At 44.4% G+C, this 27118-nt stretch overlaps 1 protein-coding gene across 1 annotated transcript in view; it reads left to right on the forward strand.

The window, feature by feature from the left end:
* LOC147678386 (uncharacterized) overlaps positions 1–26507 on the forward strand; it is a 138551-nt gene extending 112044 nt beyond the window's left edge. The window contains exon 6 of the mRNA XM_086945982.1: positions 25214–26507. Coding sequence (XP_086802108.1) covers positions 25214–25959 — 746 coding nt within the window. The 3' untranslated portion in view covers positions 25960–26507. The remainder of the gene's footprint in view (positions 1–25213) is intronic.
* The last annotated feature ends 611 nt before the right edge of the window (positions 26508–27118 follow it).

Raw genomic sequence — 27118 nt, forward strand, 5'->3', positions numbered from 1 at the left:
TCGGATGGAAACTTTGTCCATGCAAGATAGAATTTGTTGCAGTTGGTTTTCGAAATACTTTTGTTTTCATCTGATTGTGCTCAATGTAGACAGTGATGTCTAAAAACTGAACTTCCTTGTTGGTGGTTGGGTGTGGAAATTTGCACTGCTACTGAAAGAATAAAAAACAAATATTGCTGACCTTGGTGTGCGGTTTTCTTCAATGTGAAGAAGAAATTGGGTTAAAAAAAATAAATATATATATATATATATATATATATATATATATATATATATATATATATATATATATATATATATATATATATATATATATATATATATACACACACATATATACACACATATATACACACACCCACACACGTGCATAGTTTACATTGTGGCAGTCATCATTTGTTGTTATAGCTAGGTTAGACTTTCCATAAGAAGGGTGTATTTTGTTTTGTCATTAACTTTGACACAATTGGACAAATCTTCACGAAATAAAAAATAACATTTCAGGGAGGAATTTTAACAAACATTTTAGATAAAACGGCTGAACAGAATTTCACCAAATTTGGCAGAGAGACAGATCTTTACTGAGATAGCATGCTCATTGTGATTTGGTTCTAATCTGTTCAGCAATTTTTGAAAAATAAGCTCCTAAAGATAGTGATATCTGGACAGTGGTCCAGTCAGAGTACAGGAGATTCGCAATACTCATCTCGTACCGCATATTTAAAAAAGAAAAAAATTGAGGGTTCTGACTACCCGAAAGTGTTTTCATTCCTGTCTGCTATATCGGTACCATGGCACCATTATGGTCACTTGTGACTGAGCATAGTGCTTGGATTGGCTGGCTGCAGCATCAACAGAAATGCTGCTGCTGCTATTTAGGAACATGGGGACTCTGAAACAGATGAGGTATAAGGGGGTAGGAGTACCTTGACCCTGTAGCCCTTGTGGGTGCATCTGTCTCTGAGACCGTTTGAGGCTAAATTAAAAAACTAAATATTGTGCCATGTGTACGCAGTACCCAGCGAGACCACTAGTGCGGTACTGCTGGAAAAGAAACATATATAAAGGCTAGGTGTCAATGGAGAGTTGCGTGACAATGTCAGGGGTTGGCTAGGACAGAATGTTGGCTGCCTCAGGGAGATTGGGTGCAGTGCCTTGCCACGGGCCAGTATCTATGGCCAACCCCACACTCTACAAAGAAGAAGGCTGCACGTGGCAGGGGGGTTGACTGCCCATCCCCACTTTGCGCACTGTGGGGGGCTTGCTACTAATAGGGGCTGGATGCAGAACAAGCCCTTAGCCAAGCTCTGTGCCAAACCCAGGCTGCACATGGCATTCTGCTGCGTGTGCCGCAGGGGCTGGGCCCGATTCCAGGCCAGGTGCTGCAGCCAACTCCAACATGCATGGCTTATGGCCATGCTTAGCAGGGTGTTGGCATCTGCAAGGGTTGGCTCAGGACCACCCCTCTACTGCGCATGATCAGCAGTATGCTCAGTGATGGATTTGAGTGAATATGATTTAATTTAAAAAAATCACTGAAAAAAACAAAGGTTAAAGTGATGTTATAGTTAGGTATTGTACCAATAACTATCTTTATGTTAAAGGAAAAAAATCTAGAAATGCACTGGAAAAAACGAAGGTTAAATGTGAAGTTATAGTTAGGAATGGCAATAATATCTAACTTTACAGTAAAGGAAAAAACTCTAGAAATTCACTGAAAAAGCAGAGGCTAAAGTGGCAAAATTAATGAATAAAACCAAAAAGGTGAACTGAAATTCACAAGCTATAGTTTACTGAGCTAACTATTTATTGCTCCCCTGCCATGCACTCTTAGGTAGTCACATGTTACATCACTCAATTTTATAAGGGCTGCTATTGGTTCCCCTTTCTAACCCAGAATTCCATTCAACGGATCTTTGTCGGCTGGGCCGGTGATTAAGTCAATCTTAATTGAATAATCCTTGGAATGATTCATCCAGTAGAGTCAGCAGATTTGTTGCTCGCAGTGAATGACATCTGCACATCGGTGTCACAGATCAGATTTTCAAGACTTGGGAACATTTCCCATACACCCAATCAACACCAGAGACACCAAAGTGATTTATAAAGCCCTGAGAGAATGATGTTCCTGACTTCAAGCAAACCCAGAGACATAGAAGTGATTCGCAATGCCCTAGGAGAATGATGCTTCTGGCTTGCACAGATACTTCATGACTTTCCTGCATCTCTTAAAAGTGGTAGTGTGTGAACATTAGAACATATGGGACATTAAAATCATGAATTTACATGGTCCGTGCACCATGTGTGTGTGTGTGTGTGTGTGTGTGTGTGTGTGTTTTAAATGTCACTGGTTTAAACACAAGGAAAGTAGTCAAAAATTAAAAAGAAGAGCAATTAAATGGAGTCCTGTGCGACGGCAAGGATATGCTCTTGCTGCTGAGGGATGCCATCCTATCCACTGAATTCCTGCCACTGGTCACTTTTAAATCCCTTAGTTCATGCTGTATCCCTTGCCTGCCTTTTAGAACTACGTATCTCTGTGGGGTAGTGGGGAAAACGTTGGAGCCAAATCGCTGCTGCCAGACATCAAGCCATTTTCAGATGGGACACCCATCTACAGGGAATTGGCACCAGAAAAGTTAACCTTTGTCTAGTTGAAGCTTGGACATTTAGCAAAAGTCAAATATTCCATATTTTGGAGGATAAGTTAATAGGCTTTGGCAAAGTCATTACGTCTCACCTATGCAAGAGCTATTAGTTTGCCAATGTGGTTTAGCTATGTTGTACAGCAGCATGGCTGTTCTCAAAGAAAGTTAGAGGCATAGAAGAGAATGCTAGGAATCCCATAGCGTGGAGTGTCGTAGATTTGAGTAGAGTGTTGTAGAATGTCATGGAGTGTCGTAGAGTGGAGTGTGGTAAAATGTTGTGGCATAGCGTGGAGGCAAGAGTCGTAGCCTGAAGGGGCGTAGAGTAGAGTCTAATAGAATCTCATAGAGGGAAGTCACGTAGAGTGTTATGGAGTGGCATAAGTTGGAGAATACATGATATGGTGGTGCACAGCCATTACAGACAACTCATTTTCAATTGAAATGGCCATTACATTTGAACAGACATACAGTTTTACTGATAAAACTATACAACACAATAAAGTGTGGAGATGGCATCACTTACTGTATTGATTTGTTTTGATTGTATTAAAATATTTATTTCCATCACACTTCAGAATTACAAAGAAATGTACTTAATTTATGCTTCGTAATGATCATATAGTCTGAAATATTTGAAGTGTCCCAGGTGAGACGCCATATGCCACTAAGTGCGCTGATTAGTCCTTGGAGTTTCTCATGTTATCTTCCTAGGGTACCATCCATATCAGTCAAGGACATCCTTCCATATGCTAATCAGTTCATAATGGGCCCCTGTTAGCCAGTCAGTACTCTGAGCATTAGGTCTCATCCTCTAAGGAAGAGGTCTTCAATCTGTGGGGCGCGACCCCCAGGGGGGTGGTGGAGTCCTGGGAAGGGGGTCGCAGATTCTGCCAGAGTGCAGTTCCTGGTGTCGGGCTGATCGAGGGTGCTCAAGGCGGAGGCCGCCTAATTCACACCGAGGTGTGAAAAACATCAAACCCTTGTTAACAAGTAAAGGTCTTTTAAAGACCTGTGATAGTACTCTGGTGTGCCTTTGTGTGTCCCCAAGCTGTTTCAGCCAGGCTGACATTCAGGAGCTGGGGGGTGGGGGGGGGGGGGGGGAGGAGGCTGTAGCCCTTTGAGTTCAATGGACTTAGCTGTGGGTTTATTTTTACTTTTAACGTTTTATATAGCGCTAGTTTAACCCGTAGGTATCAGAGCGCTTTACAAATACACAGTAAACAGCAGAAGGACAGCAGAAAGACATTACAATCATATCATTGGGTCAAGTCCCACAAGCCCTCATACCTGGCGCCTGTACAGGAGAAATGTGGCTGAGAGTCTGTTCTTCATGGTGAGATGTTTTCACAGCCGGCTGCCCCCCCCCCCCCAAGCAGGGAGGCACAGAGATGCCCTCCCATGAGAGAGGAAGACGAAGCAGAGAGATACTGACCCCCCATGAGAGAGGCACAGGTGAATGAATGATGGGTGGATGGATGGATGGATGAAAGGGTGGACGGATGAAGGATGTATGGATGAAAGGGTGGCTGGCTGTATGGATGGACGGATGGAAGGATGAAAGGGTGGACGGATGTGTAAAAAGGTGGGTGGATGAATGATGAGTGGATGGATGTAAAGATGAAAGGGTGGATGGATGGATGAAGGATGGATGGATGTGTGAAAAGGTGGGTGGATGGATGGATGAAAGGGTGGATGGAAGGATGAAAGGGTAGATGGATGAGGGATGGATGTATGAATGGATAAAAGGTTGCATGGATGAATGATGGATGGATTTGTGAAAAGGTGGGTGTATGAGTGATGGGTGAATGGATGGATGTAAGGGTGGATGGATGAAGGATGGATGGAAGGATGAAAGTGTGGATGGATGGATGAAGGATGGATGTATGGATGGATAAAAGGTTGCATGGATGAATGATGGATGGATGTGTGAAAAGGTGGGGGATGAATGATGGATGGGTGGGTGGATGGATGGATGAAAGGGTGGGTGGGTGAAGGATGGATGTATAGATGAAAGGGTGGATGGATATATGGATGGAATAATGAAAGGGTGGATGGATTAATGAAAGGTTGGATGGATGAAGGATGGATGTATGGATGGAAGGATGAAAGGGTGGATGTATGGGTGGATGGATAAAAGGTTGCATGGATGAATGATGGATGGATGTGTGAAAAGGAGGGTGGAAGAATGATGGATGGATGGATGGGTGGGTGGATAGGTAAAGGATGGATGTATGGATGGAAGGATGAAAGGGTGGATGGATGATGGATGTATGGATGGATAAAAGGTTGCATGGATGAATGATGGATGGATGGTTGTCGATAGTTGTTTATGATGAGGAGTACCAGTTTCTAGAATCTTTTGTCGGAAGGGGGTCCTTACGCCTAAAAAGGTTTTACAAGGGGGTCTCTGCATCAAAAAGTTTGAAGACCTCTGCTCTAAGGTATCCACCATATACCAATTTTTGCTATGATGCATCCTAGTCCATTCCACTAGAAGTCCCAGACTTCCACCCCCATGTCATGAAATACCTCATGAAGGATGCTCTCTTCTTTCTCTCTACTCTCACTCTGCTCTAGGTCCACTCTTGGTGTCCCTTCTTTCTCTCACCTCTCTCTAAATGCAGCATTATAAATGTGACCCACTCAGTGTTTACAGAGTGATAAAATCACTTTAGTATCCCCACTTCTCATGACCCTTTTAAATCCGGATTAAACGTACTGTGCTTTACAGGCAGCAGCAAGAGTTAGTTCACTCATGCAGAGTGTATTGTCCTGGCAAACGTTAACCCTCTTCTAATGCAGTTTAATTTTGACTGAGTGGTATCATATCTTAAATAAATCACCATGCACTTATCCATAGTCAATCATCTAGACATAAACTAACAGAAGGTGCTGCATTTTGAGCTCATTATTTCAATAGTTAAGTATTTTTGTTTATACCCTGTCTATCATTTATTGTTCCTTCTTTCTTGTGTTCTGGTCTTTACCAAGTGTGTGATAGTTGTTTAGGGTCAGCCCCTGAGCTACTTCTGCTCCATCAGGATATGAGGTTTTGTTTGCCCTATTGAGACCAAACCCATTGGTAGGTTCTGAAAAACCTGCATGCAGTGTTTTTATATTCTTAAGACAGCATTCCTTAGAATGTTGTGGCCTAAGGGAACTATAGATAATCACCAATATAGATGCACACAAGTCATCTCAATTCCAGTCACTACTTCGACACAAGTCCTTTATTATTTTCTAGCTTCCTATTCTGAAGAAAACAAATCTAGCACCCTTTTAATCAATCTTCATTAACATTTTGCATTTTATGTGCACTTTTATGTAAAATGATGAGCTTGTGTATTGTTAGAAAACTCAGTCAGTCTCACCTATGAATTCATATAAGATCACACACAATACAACTTCAATAAGTTTGTATTCAGGAGAAGAGAGATTTAATGCAATGTAATTCAATGAATCCTACTAACAAAGAGCATTTCACGTGCACTAAAATTCCAGTCTGTGCAACATAAATTTTCATTGGCTAACAGAGCCCTTAATAAACAAAACTGCTGCAACAATGTGTGAGCCCTGATATCAATTGATCATGCAAGTATGACAAGTCCTCTATAAAATGTAGTGCTGTCTTCAGGGAAGTGTGACAGGTGCCGTTGAACCGGGTGCCAGGATCAAGAGGTACCCTCTGCACCACAAGCTTGACTGAGATAAGAACAGCCTGGAGACATCTTTGTGTGCACAGCCTTTTTCATGGACTATTAAAACGCTATGATAACTCTCATAGTTAATGCTCCTAAGGACAACATATGCAATATTTTTTTAGTCACAGTTTTGACTCAGAAAATCTTATCCCGGCTACTATTGGCATGCCTCCAGGATTGGATGGAGGATCACAACATCTTGAGACCCTTCCAAGCTGGTTTTAGGAAAAACAACTCCACCGTTGCTCAAATCTTTAGGCTCCGCCCTTTGCACTGGAAAACGGTGAAACTTTAGGGAAGCAATTTCTATTTAATACTTGCTGATCTAAAAACTGCTTTCGACCTCGTACCCAGGAACAAGCTATGGTCTTTTATAAGTGACAGTGGGGTCCCTACTTATCTATGCCATGTGATCAGGAGATTGCTCGAAGCCAACAATGCTCAAATTAGGTTCGGGAAGCATGGTGAACTCACTGCGCCTCTCGTAGTGAACAGAGGAGTCAGACTGGGATGTGTGCTAGCCCCCTCTTTGTTTTGTCTGTATATCAAGGCATTGGTTGACACATTGAATGAGGGGAAGGACAATGATGCCCTGAAACTAGCACATTATAAAATATCAGGAATGATGCTTGCTGATGACGCTCTCCTGCTCTCCAAGTCACCAATGGGTATTCAGAGGATCCTTACTAGCTTTGCTGTTTTTTGCAATAATAGAGGAATGGAGATCAATATTCAGAAGACCAAATATATGGTCTTCAATCCAGCATGCACAATGCCCTAATCCCTGTCCGAGCAGCACACCACTTGAGAGTGTATTGGTGTATGAATATCTAGGGGTTACCCTAACGGAAAAAATTGAATGTGCATCACAATTGGATAAAACAAGCCTTAAGCTAGCACAGACAACAGGGGGGCTGGCCAAGGTATTTAGGAATCATTTTTGCAAACAGGTTGGCCCGATCACCGAGGTCTATAAACTGCAAATGAGGGGGCTGCTATGTATAGGGCTGAACTCTGGGGGCATTGCTCTACAAAAAACATACCTAAGATTGAGAATAATTTTATCAGGTGGATATTTGGACTTATAAAGAACAAAAAAACTTGAAGGTCTGAAAAGGAAGCTAAGTCCTCTAGGTCCTCAATAAAAAACTACAAACTAACAGTGCGCTGAACCAGCCCCAAGTGGTCGGAAGACACTAAATGTAAGGTAGAGAGCCTATCAGCCCACCCTCATGGCGGAGCCTCGTCATTTAGGACATCTAGAACCAGATTGGTGCATCCGTGCCCAGATGAATCGGCTGGATATCACACTGTTATGGTTCTCAGGATGAAAGTGTCCACGCCACTGTTGGTGCTGGTACAGTGCAGTGAAAGTTGAGTGAGTGAAGTTAAAATGACGGTCAAGGCAAAAGAAAAATCCTTTTATTAGTATTCACCTGGACGTCACATTAAAAAGGGTGCAAAAAACAGTGTGACAAAATCACTGTCTACTTTGCTGAGTGGTTAATAAGGCCAACATGTTTCTGCCATGAGGTGAAAGTACACCGGCATTCTTCAGGGCCACTATTATAAAGATGCTACTGCAAAGATACACTCCATTAATAGTGCAAAAAAAGGGTGAAATGTCAGACTCAAATAAGTCTGTCAACAGTGAATGTGGTCAATTAGACCATCCTACCGTATCCTCTTGATTTTTTCGGATATTAGGACTTCCCATTAGCACTCCACTCGTTCCTCCACGTTTGGATCTTGGTGTGAGACCGATCGCAGAGGTAATAGGGCTCAGATCGCTAACCTTCTGGCGACGCATATTGGCGACCCCCTGAATTGGTAGCTTATAGATATGAACTTAAAGAGGTCATGGGTCTTCCGGGGGCAGGGGAAATAGCGTGGCTCACATATATTAGGAACGCACTCTATAGTATAGGAAGAATGAGTATGTGGAGTGACCCAGAAACATTGTGTCCTGCAATAACAAGGAAGGAACTGGCTAGGAGTTATAGAGAGGGAAAACTTGCTCACCTACAAGAGAGTTCAGTGTTAGACTCTCTTGCTGTAATCTGTATGAAAATTGAAGTCCACTATAATTTGGAGCCTTTCCTAGATGAGATAGAGCCAGTATTAGCAAGGAAGTTATATGTACAATTTAGGTACAGGTCACTCCCCCTGCGCTCATTTTCCAACAGATGGGTGGGCACCAATCAATTAGGGTGCCCGGATTGTACTAATGTAGAGGAAATAGAACTGCATGTGTTCTTTTTTTGCCCCGGCTATAAAAAAAAGCTTGATAACAGCTGTGTAGGCATCTGGGGACCGTTCATTGTGCAGCAGCATTTAGGCTCCTGAAAGATAACACCCAACAGCCAATTGTATTTGCAGTTTTGCGCTTCCTATTTTCTATTTTGTGTGTGCGCAAGTCTCTCCTAGGCTCCAACATTTAGATTTAAGCTAATAGGCATCACATTCGGGGATAAGACCGGACCACATAGTGAAGGGCATGAACTTTAGTTGGAACTGTGAGGTGGTTACGCAGCACTATTTGAAACCAACAAATGACTAGCCTGCCATTGGTTCATGTTTTACATCCTACCTGTCATCAGTAGGGTATAATTACTCTCCGAGACCTCATATTTCCCACCCAGACCCAATGATTACCCCCTCCCTAGTGGGTTTTAACCAAGATGGATTATAGATCAACCAGTTCTAGTAGGGTCAAGCAACCTACGGGGCAGGATTTTCAGTCAGAGCCGTTTGGACACATTGTAACCACTTTATGGCTAAGGTGGTTATGAAGCTTCCATAGCCCACTGTCCAATCGACAAAAGTTCAACACCTTATTTAGGATTTAAAATGTCTTTTTTATCTTTGAGGGAGATTCACACATTCCGTTTCACCCACATCGATGCTGATGACGGAACCATTCCGTCATCAGCTGCGGTGGCGCTGTGCTGATGACAGAGCTGTTCCGTCATGGCCCGCCTGGCGCGTCGCGTTTTATTGAGCGGGCGAAGCCATGACGGAACCGCTCCGTCATGAGCACAGCTCACCCGAGGCTGGTGACGGAGCGGTTCCGTCACCAGCGTGTGAGTGCCGCGCAGCCCCCCCCCGCCCCCTTAGCGCTGCGGCGGAATAGCCGCCGCAGCGAAGGAGTTAAGGACTTTTTAATCATAGGCCGCATCACATTAGGCTGAATCCATAGGGTTGTGGGCATATGCTGTCACAAGGGTCCATGAACTGTGGCGGGTAATTAAGGAGTAAAGACATCTGGGCCACTTGAATATGTAGTTTAATAACGTTTATTTTATTGTAATGTAAGATTTTATTGCACTTTTACGGTCTATCGACCGAAATAAAGTACTCAAATGGACTCATGTAATGTAATGTAATGTGTCTTGTAAAGCGCACTGCTGCCCTGAGGCGTCGTGGCGCTGTAGACCGCTGGGGAACCCGTCCTGGCTATCCCTGTGAGATGGTCCCTACTGGGTATCTCCAAGGTGAAACCAGGTATCCCCGGCGAATGTGGGGGGCCGTTGTAGAGATGAGGCAAGCTAATGCCCAGAGTTGCCGAGTGTGATCCCTGGTTAGAGTAGGCACCGAGGCGAGAATTATCGAGTCCGCTGACCGTGGTCCGCGACCCTGCCGCGTCGGGAATTGAATCCTGGTCCCGGGCTGTTCTCTGCTTCCGGGTCTGCCGCCTCTAACCAGTGAGCCACACCACTCCACTCATGGTCTAGTAGAATAAATGGTAAATGTACCTGTTGCAAAGCACCACGTGTGAGATGCAGATCTTAGATTAGTATTTTCATGTTGATAGCTCAGTGGGTTATTGCTTTTGTCTCAGAGATCCTTTTGCTACTTGGAGTCCATAAGTAACAATAATATAGCACATTGAGCTATGAACTGGAATCAAAGTGCTACAAGCAAATTAAAAGGCATTGGTTTAGAACCTTATTGGTTTTCCCTTATCAATCGTTCGTTATTTTAAGGTTGCTAAAAAGCGTTCCTTTGGGTAGCAATACAATCTTATAAGTATGATCATCAATCACTGTTACGGGGCAGAGTCTGCGTCTGGTTTGCATCACAAAGGTGATGCAATCCTGGTGCAAAGTGTGCTGGGACTTACTTTAAGTGCAAATCTTGAATTGTGTTGTAGAGTAATCCTAATGTTACACACATTAGCACTGTGTGGTACTTTGCTTCAAGGAGGCCTACCTTGGGTGGTACATGGACAGTCCCATGCACTCCCCCATGGATTTCCTATCTACTCACTTTGGTAGAAAGGGATTGCCATAAAAAAAATGACGCCTCCTTAAGGCAGGCGCAAAGTTGGAGATAAGAGTTATTGTCACCAGACCTTTCCAACTTTTCACATGTGCTGCACCGTACAGCACACATACAATGTGGTAAAGTGTTCATCTTTGGCAAAGCATAGAACTTTGGGCTGGAAGCATCACTTTCCAGTCTAAAACTTAAGATTGACATCACACAAACACCCTTGCACTATGGTGTAAATGTATGTTCGAGGCATATGGGCTGCAGATGGTACATTATGAATAGATCGCCATCTGGTGTTGGGCTCGGATGATTGCACTTGTTTTTCTCTTGGAGAAGTCTTTGTCGTCACGAGACTGGTGACTCCTCCTTTGGGTGCTATTGCGCATGGCCATCGGCTCCATCCTTAGATTGTTTTTTTCCGCCATCGGGTTCGGATGAAGATCGAAGCGCTCCAGATCGACTTCGAAAAAATTGCATTGGAAGGCAGCCTAAGATGTGCCGGCACTAGAGGAGAGGGCAACAGCACCATATACTTGTAGATATGGTGCTGTTTTCTCTTATTTTCACCTGCATCCTTGCATAGTGCAGTAATGTTCCTTGCTGCACATCGTTAATCTTCCCCTTTGTTTCTCCAAACCTAGCACTCTTAATATATAATGCCTACTAGTATGGATGACCTTTGACTCCTACACCTTGTAGTACTCTTTTTCTTAAGTAACATTTCGAATACATTGATTTACACACTTGTATAACTCTTTGTCTCTGTATAATATGTTTGTGATGTAAAACGCGCTGATAGTCTACATTGGGATGAGTAGTGCTATTAAATGTGGGAGAGAGGGGTTAAAGAGAGATTAGGGGCACCAGTGATGGTGGTAGTGAGGGAATATGTGAAGGCGGAGGTCATGGTGTGCAGCAATAAAGATTGTTGCACCGGGCACCACCAATGTCAAAGCCGCCCCTGATACATTGTGTTTCATCGCTCTGTGAAACTCTTGTTCATCTCTTTTTACAAAGTTCTTGATTAAGAGTGCACCATATGGTTTGACTCATTAAGGTCTAATGTCCCCTGGTTCAGAATGTCATAGGTATAATAAATAGAAAATGTTACAAGTTATCCACTTTTTAAATGGGGAAAGGCATGAAGTTGATGGTGCGTTTTTCATCGAAATCCGCTATCCCAGTATTTACCAGGTCTGATTCCCTGGAAAGCATTGCATGTGTGTCCTGTCGAAATGTATCTGGGGGATTTGAACTTTCTCACGCCAAGTATCTACCAGGAGCTGTAAACTCTGTAAGTGTGTAGACTTATACCAATATTTATAGAGCGCGCCAAAGGCTGGGACCAGGTGCGGTGTAGTCCCGAGACAGACTTTGGTGTTCCCCAACTGGAGCCATCACTGATATTAGAATGATTAAACCCAGGAGCAGGTGACAAACATTCTTGTAAAAATGGCAGACAATGGTTGTTTCTAATCTTTATAGAAATAGTTACTAGGCAGTTCACATTGAACATGCCATAGGAATTCTTTAGTAGCAAAGCATCCAAATGATAAGTACAAAGGATTCGGTACAGTTCTAAGTGAAATCCAGCATAGATTTGCCTTAATAGGTGGGGAAAAGGTGTCCATCTCACATCCTTTTATAGGACTTCAGGCAAAGACATTGATCCATTGTACATGAGTAAATGATTCTCAGGAAATGCACCAATAAGGAACGAGCAATATGAAACAATTTACTGCAAATAAATCAGAAGATTCTCCCATTGTGGTACCACATTGAATTTCCTGACATTATCACTGTTAGTTCAGCAATCCAATTGATCCATTGAGTGATAACAGCCTGGGACAGTTGAAAGTCCTTGGTTAGGTACAGAGCGAAGGGTCTCTGAGAACATCTCTCAGTTTTTTTATGTGAGTTTTGCAGTATTTTATTTGGAACACGAAGAACAACAGTTATCACGTCCAACATCATATTGATGTCATTAATACAAGATGGAGGACATTGTAAACAGAACTTTAGTTAGCATAAGCCTCAATTAGTGATGAACTCCAACATGTAAAGGAATCCGCTCGCACAACTCCGACCCACTTGTAATTGCAACCTCTGCACAAGCAACTAAAATAAAATCTCTTCCTACTGTGAGCTAAGGATATAATTGGATACTATTGTTCAGTTTCAAAAGGTTTATGAGTTAACATGTGTACCTGCTTTTGAAGTAGAAAAATTATTTGACTGGAAAATGTGACTTCAGAACTGCTGGTGCCACTGAATACAAATTTGCAAAAGCAGCCTGAAGGCGAGTTAAGTCTTCAAGAATAAACCACCTTCGATGGACTGAAGTATGGCTTTGTGTTAAGGGGGCGAGATATATGTAGTATGATCTAGTTTTATAAGCACCTGGCTACCACAGTAGGCCAGAACTGTATATTGTTTTCTCCTCTCTATTGCTTCATTTACAGTCTTGCAGAAGTCAGCAGTTAGACTTCAAGTGCCTCAATAACATGTGTGTGAATGCCCCCCCTTCCTTTCAAAAAGTGGTTCTTTCAAGTCTCTGGTGTGTGCTCCAATGCAGCTGCCTACCCCTGGGTGCATGGTTGTAGGGATCCACAGCCAATACACAAATAATAAGGCTTTGTAGAATTTCCAGATGAATTGAAGGTGATTTAGGATTGCTCCGCAGATGAAAAATAGCCCAAAGCCTAGAACAGTAGTTTTGGGGCGCAAGGTCAAATTGAACTATGTTGCCGGGGGCCCTGACCATGCACTTAAAAGCAATAGCCCTAGAAGGGTATCCTGTGTGTGGCACATGGATGCAGGGTTCTCCAGCAGAGACGTCCCTACCAAAGACTCCCCTACTGGGCAACTTGCTTTCAAGCGCTGTCAAGAACCGGACAATTTACTTTATTTCAACCAATTGCTATTGGGAACTACATTTCCTGACCGCGACAGTGCTTCTTTGTATTCCTTATTATTTATGGGAGAACGAGGACTACTTGTTCTGCCTTTTTTTTCCCTTTTTTTAGTTAAGAGAAGGTTGATGTGGGTTGTTGTATCCGCTTACTGCGAATCAACAAACAATCCACCAACTGTTAGTTCCTACCAGCCAAGATTCATGGAAAGGTGCTCTAACTAAGCCCCCTTGACTTTCAGGGTCACTCAAGTGAGCCCTCAAGGCCTAGCCTAAAGGATGTATTGTAGTGTGAGTTAGGTGCATTACAACAATCTTAATACTGTTGCAATAAAGGTCTAAATGTTCGACCAGAGCCATACAACACCTTTTGAAATGTGTAAATATTTTGGCAGAGCAAATGGGACTCCGAGAAGCAGGAAGTATACAACTACAATACATTGGGAAAAGCAACAGAACATAGTAGCCACATTTAGGCCCTTGGCTATGGCCACTGTGCACAGTTTGCAATCATCTGTTGATCATGGACATCAACACAATCCTGAAAGGGGGTCACCACTGCTGCATGCCTTGGTCGGCACAGAGCCAAGGGTTTGGTCTTGTCGCACGCAATACTTCATCGCCAAACTCTGCCTCCAGGTCTCGCCCATCTAACACAGCAGGTGCTACGTCTCCAGCCCTGAGAACCGCCTCCAGACCAGTTTTGGAGCCAAGGACCTTAGACTCGAAAGCAAGTGTAGCACTGCATGGGCCTTGAAAACTTTCAGCTCTGAAGAGGGCGTCAACCAATGCCTGCCTTTCTCCGCTACCTCCGAGGACTTCGAACAGCTAATCCTTCAGTGCCTTCATGAGGAGTTCGATGCCAGCCAGCGTTGCATCCACATTCAACTTGGCACCGGTCGGATCCTGGCCAAGCCTCCGGACAAGCCCTAAGATCATGTTCCTACCAAAAGGAAATACATTTTGAAGAGGCACAAAACCCACCTTTAGAGCTGACTCAGGGAACCGGTGATGCTTCCCCTCCAGACCTAGAGAGCAAAATGATTGACGCTACTGGCAAGCGATTCACCGCCCAGTCTGCCACACATTGGCGGATTGCCCATTTAGCGGGTGTGCTCTCTCTGTATGACCGCGCCCACAGGGATGAAATATAAGATGTAATTCAACATTGTCCAAAGCAATATAGGAAACGTGACCAAGACTTGGAGGCGGAAGGGAAAATCATTTCAAACACCAACATCAGGTGGATGTACGACGTTACAACGCGTGCTTTTACAACGCGTGCCGTTACTACGCAACTTTTACAACGCAAGTCGTTACAACGACTTGCGTTGAGGGGTGCTGGATAGTAAATATTTTAGTTTACTATTCCAACTCCAGTCCCCGTGGATAGTAGGGAAGGAGTTGGATAGTAAATTAAACTATTTACTATCCTGGAGCGCCCCCCAGCGCAAGTCGTTGCGTTGTGAAAGTTGCGTGGTAACAGTACCGCGTTGTAAAACCTTCATTGTAAAGGTTGTTCCCCACATCAGGTGTGCTCTAGACTCAGTCGGCCCCGCTGCACATGCAATCAACAGAAGTGTTCTCCTCCGCAGACACATGTGGCTGCTTTTGTCTGGCTTTAAACTGGAGCTCCAACATCTCCTCAATTTGCCTTTCAATGAGGGGCCCCTTTTTGGAAGTCAAGTTGATGAGATCTTGGAAAAAATTTAAAAGGACACGAATGGGCCAGGCCATGGGTGCCCTGCGGATACCAGCTGCCCACGGCTCCTTTTGCTTCACACCATATCGTTGGGGGGACCACATTTACCGCCCCTAAGGTCTCAACATTCTCCCTCAGACAACAACAGCAGCAACTGGGAGGATATAAAGGTAATAATAACCAAGGGATTAAAAACGGGTTAGCCCACTAGGGGACAACACTTACTAAGTATTGACTCCCTTACCCTTTGCCCTCCGGATGAAGATTACAACAGTTTCTGCACAGCTGAGCAGAGATCACCTTGAATCAATTCCCTCACCCCTAACCCACACACACAAGCTCTCCCCGGAACATCAGCAGCTCCTCTAAGAGGAGATGCACGCATTCGTGGAGAAGTGTGGCTCACTGGTTAGAGGAGGCAGACCTGGAAGCAGAGGTCAGCCCGGGACCAGGGTTCAATTCCCGGCTCGGCGGGGTCTTGAGTCCTAAAATGTCCATGGACTCGACAATTCTCGCTCTGGTGCCTACTCGATTCACGGGTTCACACTCTGCGACTCTGGGCAATAGCTTGCTTAATCTCCACAACGGCCCATCGCGGCGGGATGCCTGGCTTACACCTTGCGGATACCCTGCCGGGGTTATCTCACAGGGGAATACCAGGACGGGTTCCCTAAGCAAGCGCTTAGAAACCAGTGGTGATTTGCGCTATATAAATTCATCTACATTTACATTTACATTACTCAGCAAAGGGGCGCTAGAACTTGTGCCGCAACAGCACCACGGAAAAAAGGGTGTACTCTTTGTACATCCTGATCCCCAACAAAAACAGGTCCCGAAGGCCATCCTCGACCTCAGAACTTTCAATAAGTTCATCCTTTTGGAGCATTTTCACATGGTGACGCTCCAAGAAGTAATTTCACTGCTGCAGTAAGGCAACTTCATGACCGCTCTCGACCTAAAAGACCCCTTCTTCCACATACCCATCTACCCTGCACATTTTAGTTTCCTGATGTTTGTAGTAAGTGGTCAACATTATCAGTTCAAAGTGCTTCCCTTTGGAGTAACCATAGCTCCCAGGGTGTTTACAAAGAGTTTTGCAGTGGTAACAGCTCACATCCGAGGGAAAGGCATCCATGTCTTCCCTTATTTGGATGAGTGGCTGCTCAAGAGTGCGAACCACAAGCAATGCCTAGCGCACACCCAAGCCACCATACATCTCTTGCACAGTCTAGGCTTCACCATCAATGCAACCAAATCCCATCTCCGGCCCCTACAGGTACAGCCCTTCGCATTCAGCAGCCCAACAAAGGTGAAAGCATTCCAAAAGACTTTAACTCTTTTTCAGCCAGATCACCAGGTAATGGTCAGGATGATCATGCGCCTCCTAGACATGATGCCCTCTTGTATAGTCCTAGTCCCACACGTCAGGGTACAAATGTATCCATTGCAGGAGTGCCTAGAAGCATAATGGTCAGAAGTGTAGCGCCAGCAGGACGATCTAGTATTGTAGCTTTCAGCAGTGGTGGAATGCCAGCCGTCTGTTGCAGGGAGGCCTTTCCTGGACCCAATTCTGCAAGTGACCATCACCACAGGTTCATCCCTGACCGGTTGGGGGCACGTTTAGAAGACCTGACTGTACAATGTGTGTGGACACCTGATCAACTGGATCTCCACATCAATCATCTGGAGTTGTTGGCAATACATTTAACCCTTAGGGCCCCCTTCCCCCTCAATCAACACAAAGTACTTACTGTCCTATACACAACACAACTGCCATGCTTTACCTCCAGATGCAGGGCGGCACGCACTCCCTGTACCTGTAGGCCCTAGCCCAGGGCATTTGGCAGTGGGTGATTCATTACAAGGCCCATCTCCTCATACGATACATATGTGAGGTGGACAGCGTCTTTGCAGGCCTGCTCAGCAGGATGCATCCGCAAGCCCATGAATAGAGACTCTACCCCCATACTTCGCTGATGGGGATACCCCCTCTTATTCCTGTTTGTCACAGCCGAAAGCACAATATGCCTAAACTTTGCATCCAGGTTTTTAAATCCACAGTTCATGGGCAGTGCACTATGGAAGAACTAGTCAGGGATATGTGCGTATGCTTTTCTTCCTCTCCCACTTCTGTTCGTGGTTCAGAGGGCCAGGCAGACATCCCTCACCGTCATTCTAGTAGCCCCAGCCTGTGGCAGACAGAATTTGTTCACCACTCTTCCCAACATCTCTCGTGCCCCACGAGAAGCTGCCCAACAGACGGGACCTTCTCGTCCAAAATCAAGGCATTCTCAGACATCCCAATGCCAAACAGGTCAATCTTGTGTTTCGGCACCCGAAGCCATAGAATGTGGGTAATGTAATCAGCCTGCAGAATGCATGACCTTTCTTAAGGAGGACCGTATAGTATGCTGCCAAGTGGAAACGGTGTGTGTGCTATTGTATCCCTAAAACATTCATACTCTGAAACCAACAGTCCAAAGCATTTTTACCTGCTTTGTGTGCAAAAGCCACGCTTCGCATATACGTCTATTAAGCTTCATTCAGCTGCTGTTGCTGCTTATCTCCAAAACAGATAGAACACTTCAGGGTGTCTGTCATCAAAGGCTTTATAGAAGGGCTCAAAAAGTTTATCCCACCTCGGATTCTATCCTGTCCTGTGTGGAACCTATGGTGGGCACACTTGTGTGGACCTGTGTGTGTGACAACAACACAGGATGTTCCAAAAGATTCAAAGTTCCAAAGGTTTAGGAAGTTTTCAAAATTTAATTCAAATTTCCATAGGTATGTATCATATTGTCATCATATGAATTTGTTAACGAGCATTGCTCTCATCATTAAACATAGAAGATGCTCCAATGCATTTCGGACCAACCGTCCTTTTTCAAGGAGCACTGCAACAAAGAATATACAAAAGAACAAATAAAAGTGATGTCTTCCTATCATAATCAGAAAACAAGGTAACTGCGTGACAATGTGCGAATACGTGAAAAACCTCATGCACCCCAACCGGGGACCGGTCGGATCAAGTGAAGGAAGAATAATCCGTGTGTTGAAAGAAATTGACAAGCGGGTGAAAAGCGTGTCGGAAAACAAGTTTAGAAATGAAGGGTGAGCATGAGTTCAAAATAACATGGTTCCTAGGATGGAACGGGTGGTTTTTTAAACAAACGGGTAAGTTGAATTGAGTGAGACGCGGCTGACAGGAGCATGCAAAGTGTTACCGGAGTAACGCGGTGGCTTTTTAAAGGGCGAAACTTACTTGGTAAAAGCAAAAGTTAGTGCGCATCGGTCTCCGATTCGAATAGTGACAAACTTCGCGGAGTGAAACGGAGTTATGAAGAGCTAGTGGTGAGGTGATGGAAATGGAAAAGGGGTTAGGGTGAAAGGAGTGTAAAACGTGGCCATCTTGGAGTGGTGTGTAGTGAAAGAGCATGCAGTTACAACAGGCAGCAGCAAAACAGGATATGGTGCATCAAGAGATGCCCAAGAGGGCATGTTATAGGTAACAGCTTAGTTCTGTACGGTCATTAAGACCAAAGGGTTTCTGAGATTGCAGTCTGTACATCCATGATGTTTCACGCTGTAAAAGGGCTTTGTTGTTATCTCTCCCTTCAGTCTTAGGGACGATTTCCAGCACTAGATATTTGAGTTGTGCCACATTGTGGTTGGCTTCGTTGAAATGAATGGCAATGTTAGATTTCATGTTCTTGGTACGGATATTAGACTTATGTTAGTTGAGTCTAGTTTTAATCTTCCTACTGGTTTTTCCCACGTAGGTCTTGCCACATGGGCATTTTAGGAGGTAGATCAGATTTGCAGAATCACACGTGGCATCAACGTTGAGCTTGATATTGAAGCCTCTCATGGGGTGGCTGACGGTGTTCCCTTTGATTACATTATTGCAGTTACTGCAATGATGGCATGGTCGTGTACCCGTGTGGTGTGTTGAGGTTGGCTCAGTGTCATGTTTAGAAAGGATCTCCTTGAAGTTCATTGGTCTGGTGTATGCAAAGATGGGGGGGTCTTTGAATAGTTCACCAAAGTCTGGTTCAGATGACAGTATTCGCCAATGTTTTAAAATGATCCTCTTGTATTTGTTGCTGGAGGTGGAATACCTTGAGACGAGTACCATTCTCTCGCTATTGGTTTTGGGTTTGTTTTGCAAAGCTTCCGTCCGGGGAATTACTGAGGTTCGGTCAATGGCTTCTTTGAGGATCGCTTCCGGATAGTCTCTCTCACGGAATCTGGATGCCATGGATAAAATTTGGTTGGTTCTGGTGTCGGGGTCTGACACAATCCTGGTGACCCTAAGCATCTGGCTATAGGGTAAGTGTCTCTTGAGGGAGTTCTGATGGAAGCTGCTGAAGAGCAAAGCGTTGTTGCGGTCGGTGTTCTTACGGAAGAGATCTGTTTGTATGCCGTGAGGCGTGATTTTGATGAGAACATCCAAAAATGCGATTTGATTATGGTTAATGTTCCAAGTTAAGTCGATTCGGTCATCTTTGGAGTTGAGTTCAGTTAGTGCCAATTTTAAGGTTTCTTCGGTGTTCTTCCAAATAAAAAGCAAATCATCAATGTAGCGAACGTAAAGTTTAAGGTTGTCCGTCCAGGTGCTGTTTTGATAGATGTGAATAAGTTCAAAGTTCCCCATATACAGATTAGCGTAGGTCGGTGCTGCGCAATTGCCCATGGCCATCCCGGACAATTGCAGGTACCAGTTCTCCTCAAATTTAAAGTAACTGTGATATAAGGTATATATCATCAGTTCAAGGATGAAAGGTTTCAGGGGATCATCAATGTTGGATTGAAGTAAGGCCTGTTCTACAGCGTTGATTCCACCTTCGTGGGGGATTGAAGTATATAGGCTTCTTACGTCTGCCGTACACAGAATGAGTTTCTCATTTTCCAAAAATTGAAGCTCAGATAACTTATTGAGTAGTTCAGTTGTATCCTTAATATAGCTGGGTAGACATGATACCATGGGTTGAAGATACCGGTCGATGAATTTCCCGGTGGGTTCATGGATGGAACCTCTGGTAGATACGATCGGGCGGAACGGAGGGTCCGTTAGATTTTTGTGAATTTTAGGCAACATGGTGATTGAAGGGCTGCGGGGATATTCTGTGGTGAGGTATTTCCTTGTTCGGTCGTCAATGATTCCCTCGGTGGTAGCCTTTTCAATGATCAGGGACAGTTCCCTTTTAAATTCGCCAGTTGGATTTCCATCTAGGGCTGAATAGACATTAGAGTCCATGACATGTTCTGTCGTGCGTCGATTGTATAATTCAGTGTTTAGAATGACAAGGGCACCTCCCTTGTCGGCTTTTAGGCACTTAATGGTTGGGTTCCTAGCAATGTTTTTTAAGGTATCCAAGTCTTTATTGGTAACGTTCTTGTGGGTTTGCTTGCGAAAGTTTAGTTTGAAAATGTCCTGTTTTACCAGGGTCTCGAACGTGTCTATGCTTTTGTGACTGACAGGTGGTATAAACGTACTTGAGGGTCGCAAGCCCTTGAGTTGGTCAGGTTTAGGATCAACTGCTGGATCTACGATGTTTTCAAAGAAATGTCTCAATTTCAACTTTCTCGTAAGTTTGAATTATAAGGTTTATTCCTACGGCGTTGGGCGTAGACATCCGCCCATGTATAAACCTCTCCAAGTTTATAGTCCAAGGTGTCCCGGCGGAATTTCCGCAGTTTGCGTTCATTAATTTCTTTAGTATGCCTGTCTAATTGGACTTGAATTTCCTCAAGAGTGGTGGTTAACTCCTCTGCTGTTATTAAATCCTTCAGTTCATTTTCAAACGCCGTAGGAATAAACCTTATAATCCCAACACTGATACCTCTTCATCCGAGAGTGATAGCACCAACCGTCCACCCAGGAGAACGCCCACTGAAGCATCAACTTCGACACCTCCACCAAATGGAACTCCTTCAACGAGCCACGTAGACTTAAATACCTCGGAGCCTTTTTTAGATTTAGGCCCAGACAAAACCGCAGACCCAGACGGGGCAAAAGGGCAGGCAAAAAACAACACAGGTACCCAACAACCACCGAAGAACAACAAGAAAACCAGGAGAAATCGTTAGTCATCAACATCTCAGATGTCCGGTTGACTAACCATGAAATCAAAATTTTACAAAAGGGATTATCATTTGTGCCGACCAGCGACACCAACTTATTGGAATTGGACGTAAGCACGTTCAAACTTACGAGAAAGTTGAAATTGAGACATTTCTTTGAAAACATCGTAGATCCAGCAGTTGATCCTAAACCTGACCAACTCAAGGGCTTGCGACCCTCAAGTACGTTTATACCACCTGTCAGTCACAAAAGCATAGACACGTTCGAGACCCTGGTAAAACAGGACATTTCCAAACTAAACTTTCGCAAGCAAACCCACAAGAACGTTACCAATAAAGACTTGGATACCTTAAAAAACATTGCTAGGAACCCAACCATTAAGTGCCTAAAAGCCGACAAGGGAGGTGCCCTTGTCATTCTAAACACTGAATTATACAATCGACGCACGACAGAACATGTCATGGACTCTAATGTCTATTCAGCACTAGATGGAAATCCAACTGGCGAATTTAAAAGGGAACTGTCCCTGATCATTGAAAAGGCTACCACCGAGGGAATCATTGACGACCGAACAAGGAAATACCTCACCACAGAATATCCCCGCAGCCCTTCAATCACCATGTTGCCTAAAATTCACAAAAATCTAACGGACCCTCCGTTCCGCCCGATCGTATCTACCAGAGGTTCCATCCATGAACCCACCGGGAAATTCATCGACCGGTATCTTCAACCCATGGTATCATGTCTACCCAGCTATATTAAGGATACAGCTGAACTACTCAATAAGTTATCTGAGCTTCAACTTTTGGAAAATGAGAAACTCATTCTGTGTACGGCAGACGTAAGAAGCCTATATACTTCAATCCCCCACGAAGGTGGAATCAACGCTGTAGAACAGGCCTTACTTCAATCCAACATTGATGATCCCCTGAAACCTTTCACCCTTGAACTGATGATATATACCTTATATCACAGTTACTTTAAATTTGAGGAGAACTGGTACCTGCAATTGTCCGGGATGGCCATGGGCAATTGCGCAGCACCGACCTACGCTAATCTGTATATGGGGAACTTTGAACTTATTCACATCTATCAAAACAGCACCTGGACGGACAACCTTAAACTTTACGTTCGCTACATTGATGATTTGCTTTTTATTTGGAAGAACACCGAAGAAACCTTAAAATTGGCACTAACTGAACTCAACTCCAAAGATGACCGAATCGACTTAACTTGGAACATTAACCATAATGAAATCGCATTTTTGGATGTTCTCATCAAAATCACGCCTCACGGCATACAAACAGATCTCTTCCGTAAGAACACCGACCGCAACAACGCTTTGCTCTTCAGCAGCTTCCATCAGAACTCCCTCAAGAGACACTTACCCTATAGCCAGATGCTTAGGGTCACCAGGATTGTGTCAGACCCCGACACCAGAACCAACCAAATTTTATCCATGGCATCCAGATTCCGTGAGAGAGACTATCCGGAAGCGATCCTCAAAGAAGCCATTGACCGAACCTCAGTAATTCCCCGGACGGAAGCTTTGCAAAACAAACCCAAAACCAATAGCGAGAGAATGGTACTCGTCTCAAGGTATTCCACCTCCAGCAACAAATACAAGAGGATCATTTTAAAACATTGGCGAATACTGTCATCTGAACCAGACTTTGGTGAACTATTCAAAGACCCCCCCATCTTTGCATACACCAGACCAATGAACTTCAAGGAGATCCTTTCTAAACATGACACTGAGCCAACCTCAACACACCACACGGGTACACGACCATGCCATCATTGCAGTAACTGCAATAATGTAATCAAAGGGAACACCGTCAGCCACCCCATGAGAGGCTTCAATATCAAGCTCAACGTTGATGCCACGTGTGATTCTGCAAATCTGATCTACCTCCTAAAATGCCCATGTGGCAAGACCTACGTGGGAAAAACCAGTAGGAAGATTAAAACTAGACTCAACGAACATAAGTCTAATATCCGTACCAAGAACATGAAATCTAACATTGTCATTCATTTCAACGAAGCCAACCACAATGTGGCACAACTCAAATATCTAGTGCTGGAAATCGTCCCTAAGACTGAAGGGAGAGATAACAACAAAGCCCTTTTACAGCGTGAAACATCATGGATGTACAGACTGCAATCTCAGAAACCCTTTGGTCTTAATGACCGTACAGAACTAAGCTGTTACCTATAACATGCCCTCTTGGGCATCTCTTGATGCACCATATCCTGTTTTGCTGCTGCCTGTTGTAACTGCATGCTCTTTCACTACACACCACTCCAAGATGGCCACGTTTTACACTCCTTTCACCCTAACCCCTTTTCCATTTCCATCACCTCACCACTAGCTCTTCATAACTCCGTTTCACTCCGCGAAGTTTGTCACTATTCGAATCGGAGACCGATGCGCACTAACTTTTGCTTTTACCAAGTAAGTTTCGCCCTTTAAAAAGCCACCGCGTTACTCCGGTAACACTTTGCATGCTCCTGTCAGCCGCGTCTCACTCGATTCAACTTACCCGTTTGTTTAAAAAACCACCCGTTCCATCCTAGGAACCATGTTATTTTGAACTCATGCTCACCCTTCATTTCTAAACTTGTTTTCCGACACGCTTTTCACCCGCTTGTCAATTTCTTTCAACACACAGATTATTCTTCCTTCACTTGATCCGACCGGTCCCCGGTTGGGGTGCATGAGGTTTTTCACGTATTCGCACATTGTCACGCAGTTACCTTGTTTTCTGATTATGATAGGAAGACATCACTTTTATTTGTTCTTTTGTATATTCTTTGTTGCAGTGCTCCTTGAAAAAGGACGGTTGATCCGAAATGCATTGGAGCTTCTTCTATGTTTAATGATGAGAGCAATGCTCGTTAACAAATTCATATGATGACAATATGATACATACCTATGGAAATTTGAATTAAATTTTGAAAACTTCCTAAACCTTTGGAACTTTGAATCTTTTGGAACATCCTGTGTTGTTGTCACACACACAGGTCCACACAAGTGTGCCCACCACAGGGATGCGCTTACACCCCAGTAGCGCACTCAACCCCACAAACCCATTGGACGCACCAGAACAGTTGCGTTACCTGTAAGGAGCACCTTAAATTGTTCAACCTCCCTCGACCCTCTAACAAACCTCACATCTCATCGTAGCAGTGCGCCGTGCTTTACCTTTTTTGCTGTGTGGAACCTAAACATTGTTTTCACTAGGCTAATGGACCTCTGGAACACTGGATGGAACACTAGATGGCAGGAGTATGCACAGCATGCAAATCTACAGCACAACATGCCACAAACAGATGTTTCTAGGGTAAGTAACATGGACGCCCACTGGCACATAGGGTGTGTTCCAAACCACATAGGCCTCTCTCTTGATCCAGATATTTTTTAAGTCTATTCTCCTGCCAACACTTTGGGCATATTTTAGTGAAAGTCTGTTCACAGTTGCCCTTTTGCAACACTTGGACTGTGCACATACAAGTGAAAGTCTTTCTAGTTACCATTTTGTAAAGTTACAAGTATGCCAGATTCTACAATTCACATTCAAATGCTACTCTGCATGACTCATTTGCCCTGCACGGAGTCATTGAAAACCATCAGTCCTTTTGTGGTGCTAAAGGTACATTTTTTAAAGTAAATGTCCTCCGTCAGCATTATATGATGCACTTATTTGTTCCTATATATGTTGCTTATGATTCCCTTTGCAATTCTTATGTTATCCTCTGCATGTAGCTTGCAAATATCATGTTTGCAGTTCTCATACCTTCTGTCGGCCTGTTTGAATGAACAAAAATTAGATTATTTTCTTTTGGTTGACCCTTCCCATTCTGATTTATCCTTTGTGACTCTCCTTGCAGGTCTCATCCTTCACAGCCATGAATACCGCTGTCCAGAGCAGTTCACTGACAAAACTGTTGTTGTCCTGGGTGCCGGCCCCTCTGGAATTGACATTGCCCTGGAGATCTGCACTGTGGCCAAGCAAGTGATCCTGAGTCACCGCAATGCACTGCTGAAGTGTCCTCTGCCCGCCAATCTTCAGCAAGCTCCTACTGTCCAGGGCTTTTCCCCAACTTGTGTCCACTTCCAAGATGGCTCCCTGCAGCAAGCGGATGTGTTCATCTTCTGCACGGGGTACAATTACCGATTCCCATTCCTCAAGCATCAAGCAGGACTGCAGGCTGGTGGTGTATCCCTTCCCCCACTCTACAAACACCTCATCCACCCTGAGCTACCCAACCTCTTCTTCATCGGCCTCTGCACCTCTGTTTGTCCATTTATTCTCTTTGATTGCCAGGTACGATACTGCCTAGCAGTGCTAGCCGGGTCTTGCTGCCTTCCATCGCAGGAGGTTATGGCAGCTGAAGTGGACAAGGAGTACCAGCGCTACCTGGCCGCCGGCAAACCACCCAAGAACTTTGTGAAGCTGGACTCCTTGCAAGAGGGCTACTACTGTCTTCTAGCTGAGGAGGCAAGGTTCAAGCCTGTCCCGCCAGTGATCTTTCAGGTTTATGAGGCCACTAGTAAATCCCGTGCTGCAGACCTAGTTAATTATAAGACTGTGAATCTCCACCTCCTGAGTGATGAGGACTGGGAGCTGGTGTAAGGGTGAGAGGCCCAAGGAGAGAGAATAATTCTGAGAGTGAAGAATGAGCATTATGTGAGGAAGGCCTCTTTGCAGTATAGCTGAGGGCCCATGGAAATTGTTCTTTAGGTGCTCTACTGGATAGAGATGGAGGTGCAATATCACATACGTGCACACACTTGCATGTGTGCGCCTTATGGGCTTTGGGCCAATATGAGAGGGCATATTGTGCACCATCAGAATCCTTGTATGCAAAGCCTTTAACTTGAAACCTGTGTGAAGTGACTTTCATCCTGCAATATACATAACCTGCTTTTCTTGTTAATTAAGATGATGCTATCCTATCAGGTAATCCAAAGATAAAACCCCTACGCAAGATACAGGCTGTGATGTCCTGGAAAACGTATGAGGAAATGTGCCTCTTTAATAGACTAAGATTGCCAACAAATCAAATAGCATAGTCCATTAGATAGGTCTTCTCGGGCAGATAATTGGGTAGAAACCACGAAGGTTTATTGAAAGATTTAATTTCATTACAGAAGGCAGTATATGGTTTGTCTCAAAATCAGGCAAAATTCATAGCAAATTATATTGAGGGAACTAGCATAAGGATCACAATAGATATCATTAAATGCAGCATGAGGCTTAAGGTCTTCCTCAAGTAGAATTTGTAAGTACAGAGAATGCAGCAAATCAGTATTAGTTTGCTTTTTAGAAAAATACTAGGGGGGTCATTAGGATCGCGGACGGACTTGAGTCCGTCCGCGACCCCAGAGTAGGAGGGAACGTCCGCATGGGCTGCAGCGTTCCCTTCGTGCAGATTAGGATGTGACCGCCAGGGTGGCGGTCACATCCTCTATCGTTAACATTGCGGTGGGTGCAGCTTCAAGCTGCACCCGCCGCAATGTTAAAAATGCATGCACCGCATTTACGTGCACAAAGCGGCAGGCACCGTGCGGTGCCTGCTGTTTTGTGCACGCAAATGCAGGGGGGTACCAAAGGTACCCCCCATGTGCACCCCCCACCCCCCCTTCACCCAGGGGGCCCGCAACGGGCCCCCGAAGTGAAGGTCCGTATGCTTTTCCATGGCGGAAAAGCCGCCGCGGAAAAGCATACATTTTACACCATCCTAATGTGGCTGGCGGTGTCTGATAGACACCGCCAGCCATGTTAAAGCTTT

This window comes from Lissotriton vulgaris, chromosome 12, assembly GCF_964263255.1.
Source record: "Lissotriton vulgaris chromosome 12, aLisVul1.2, whole genome shotgun sequence".
NCBI classification, from domain to species: domain Eukaryota; kingdom Metazoa; phylum Chordata; class Amphibia; order Caudata; family Salamandridae; genus Lissotriton; species Lissotriton vulgaris.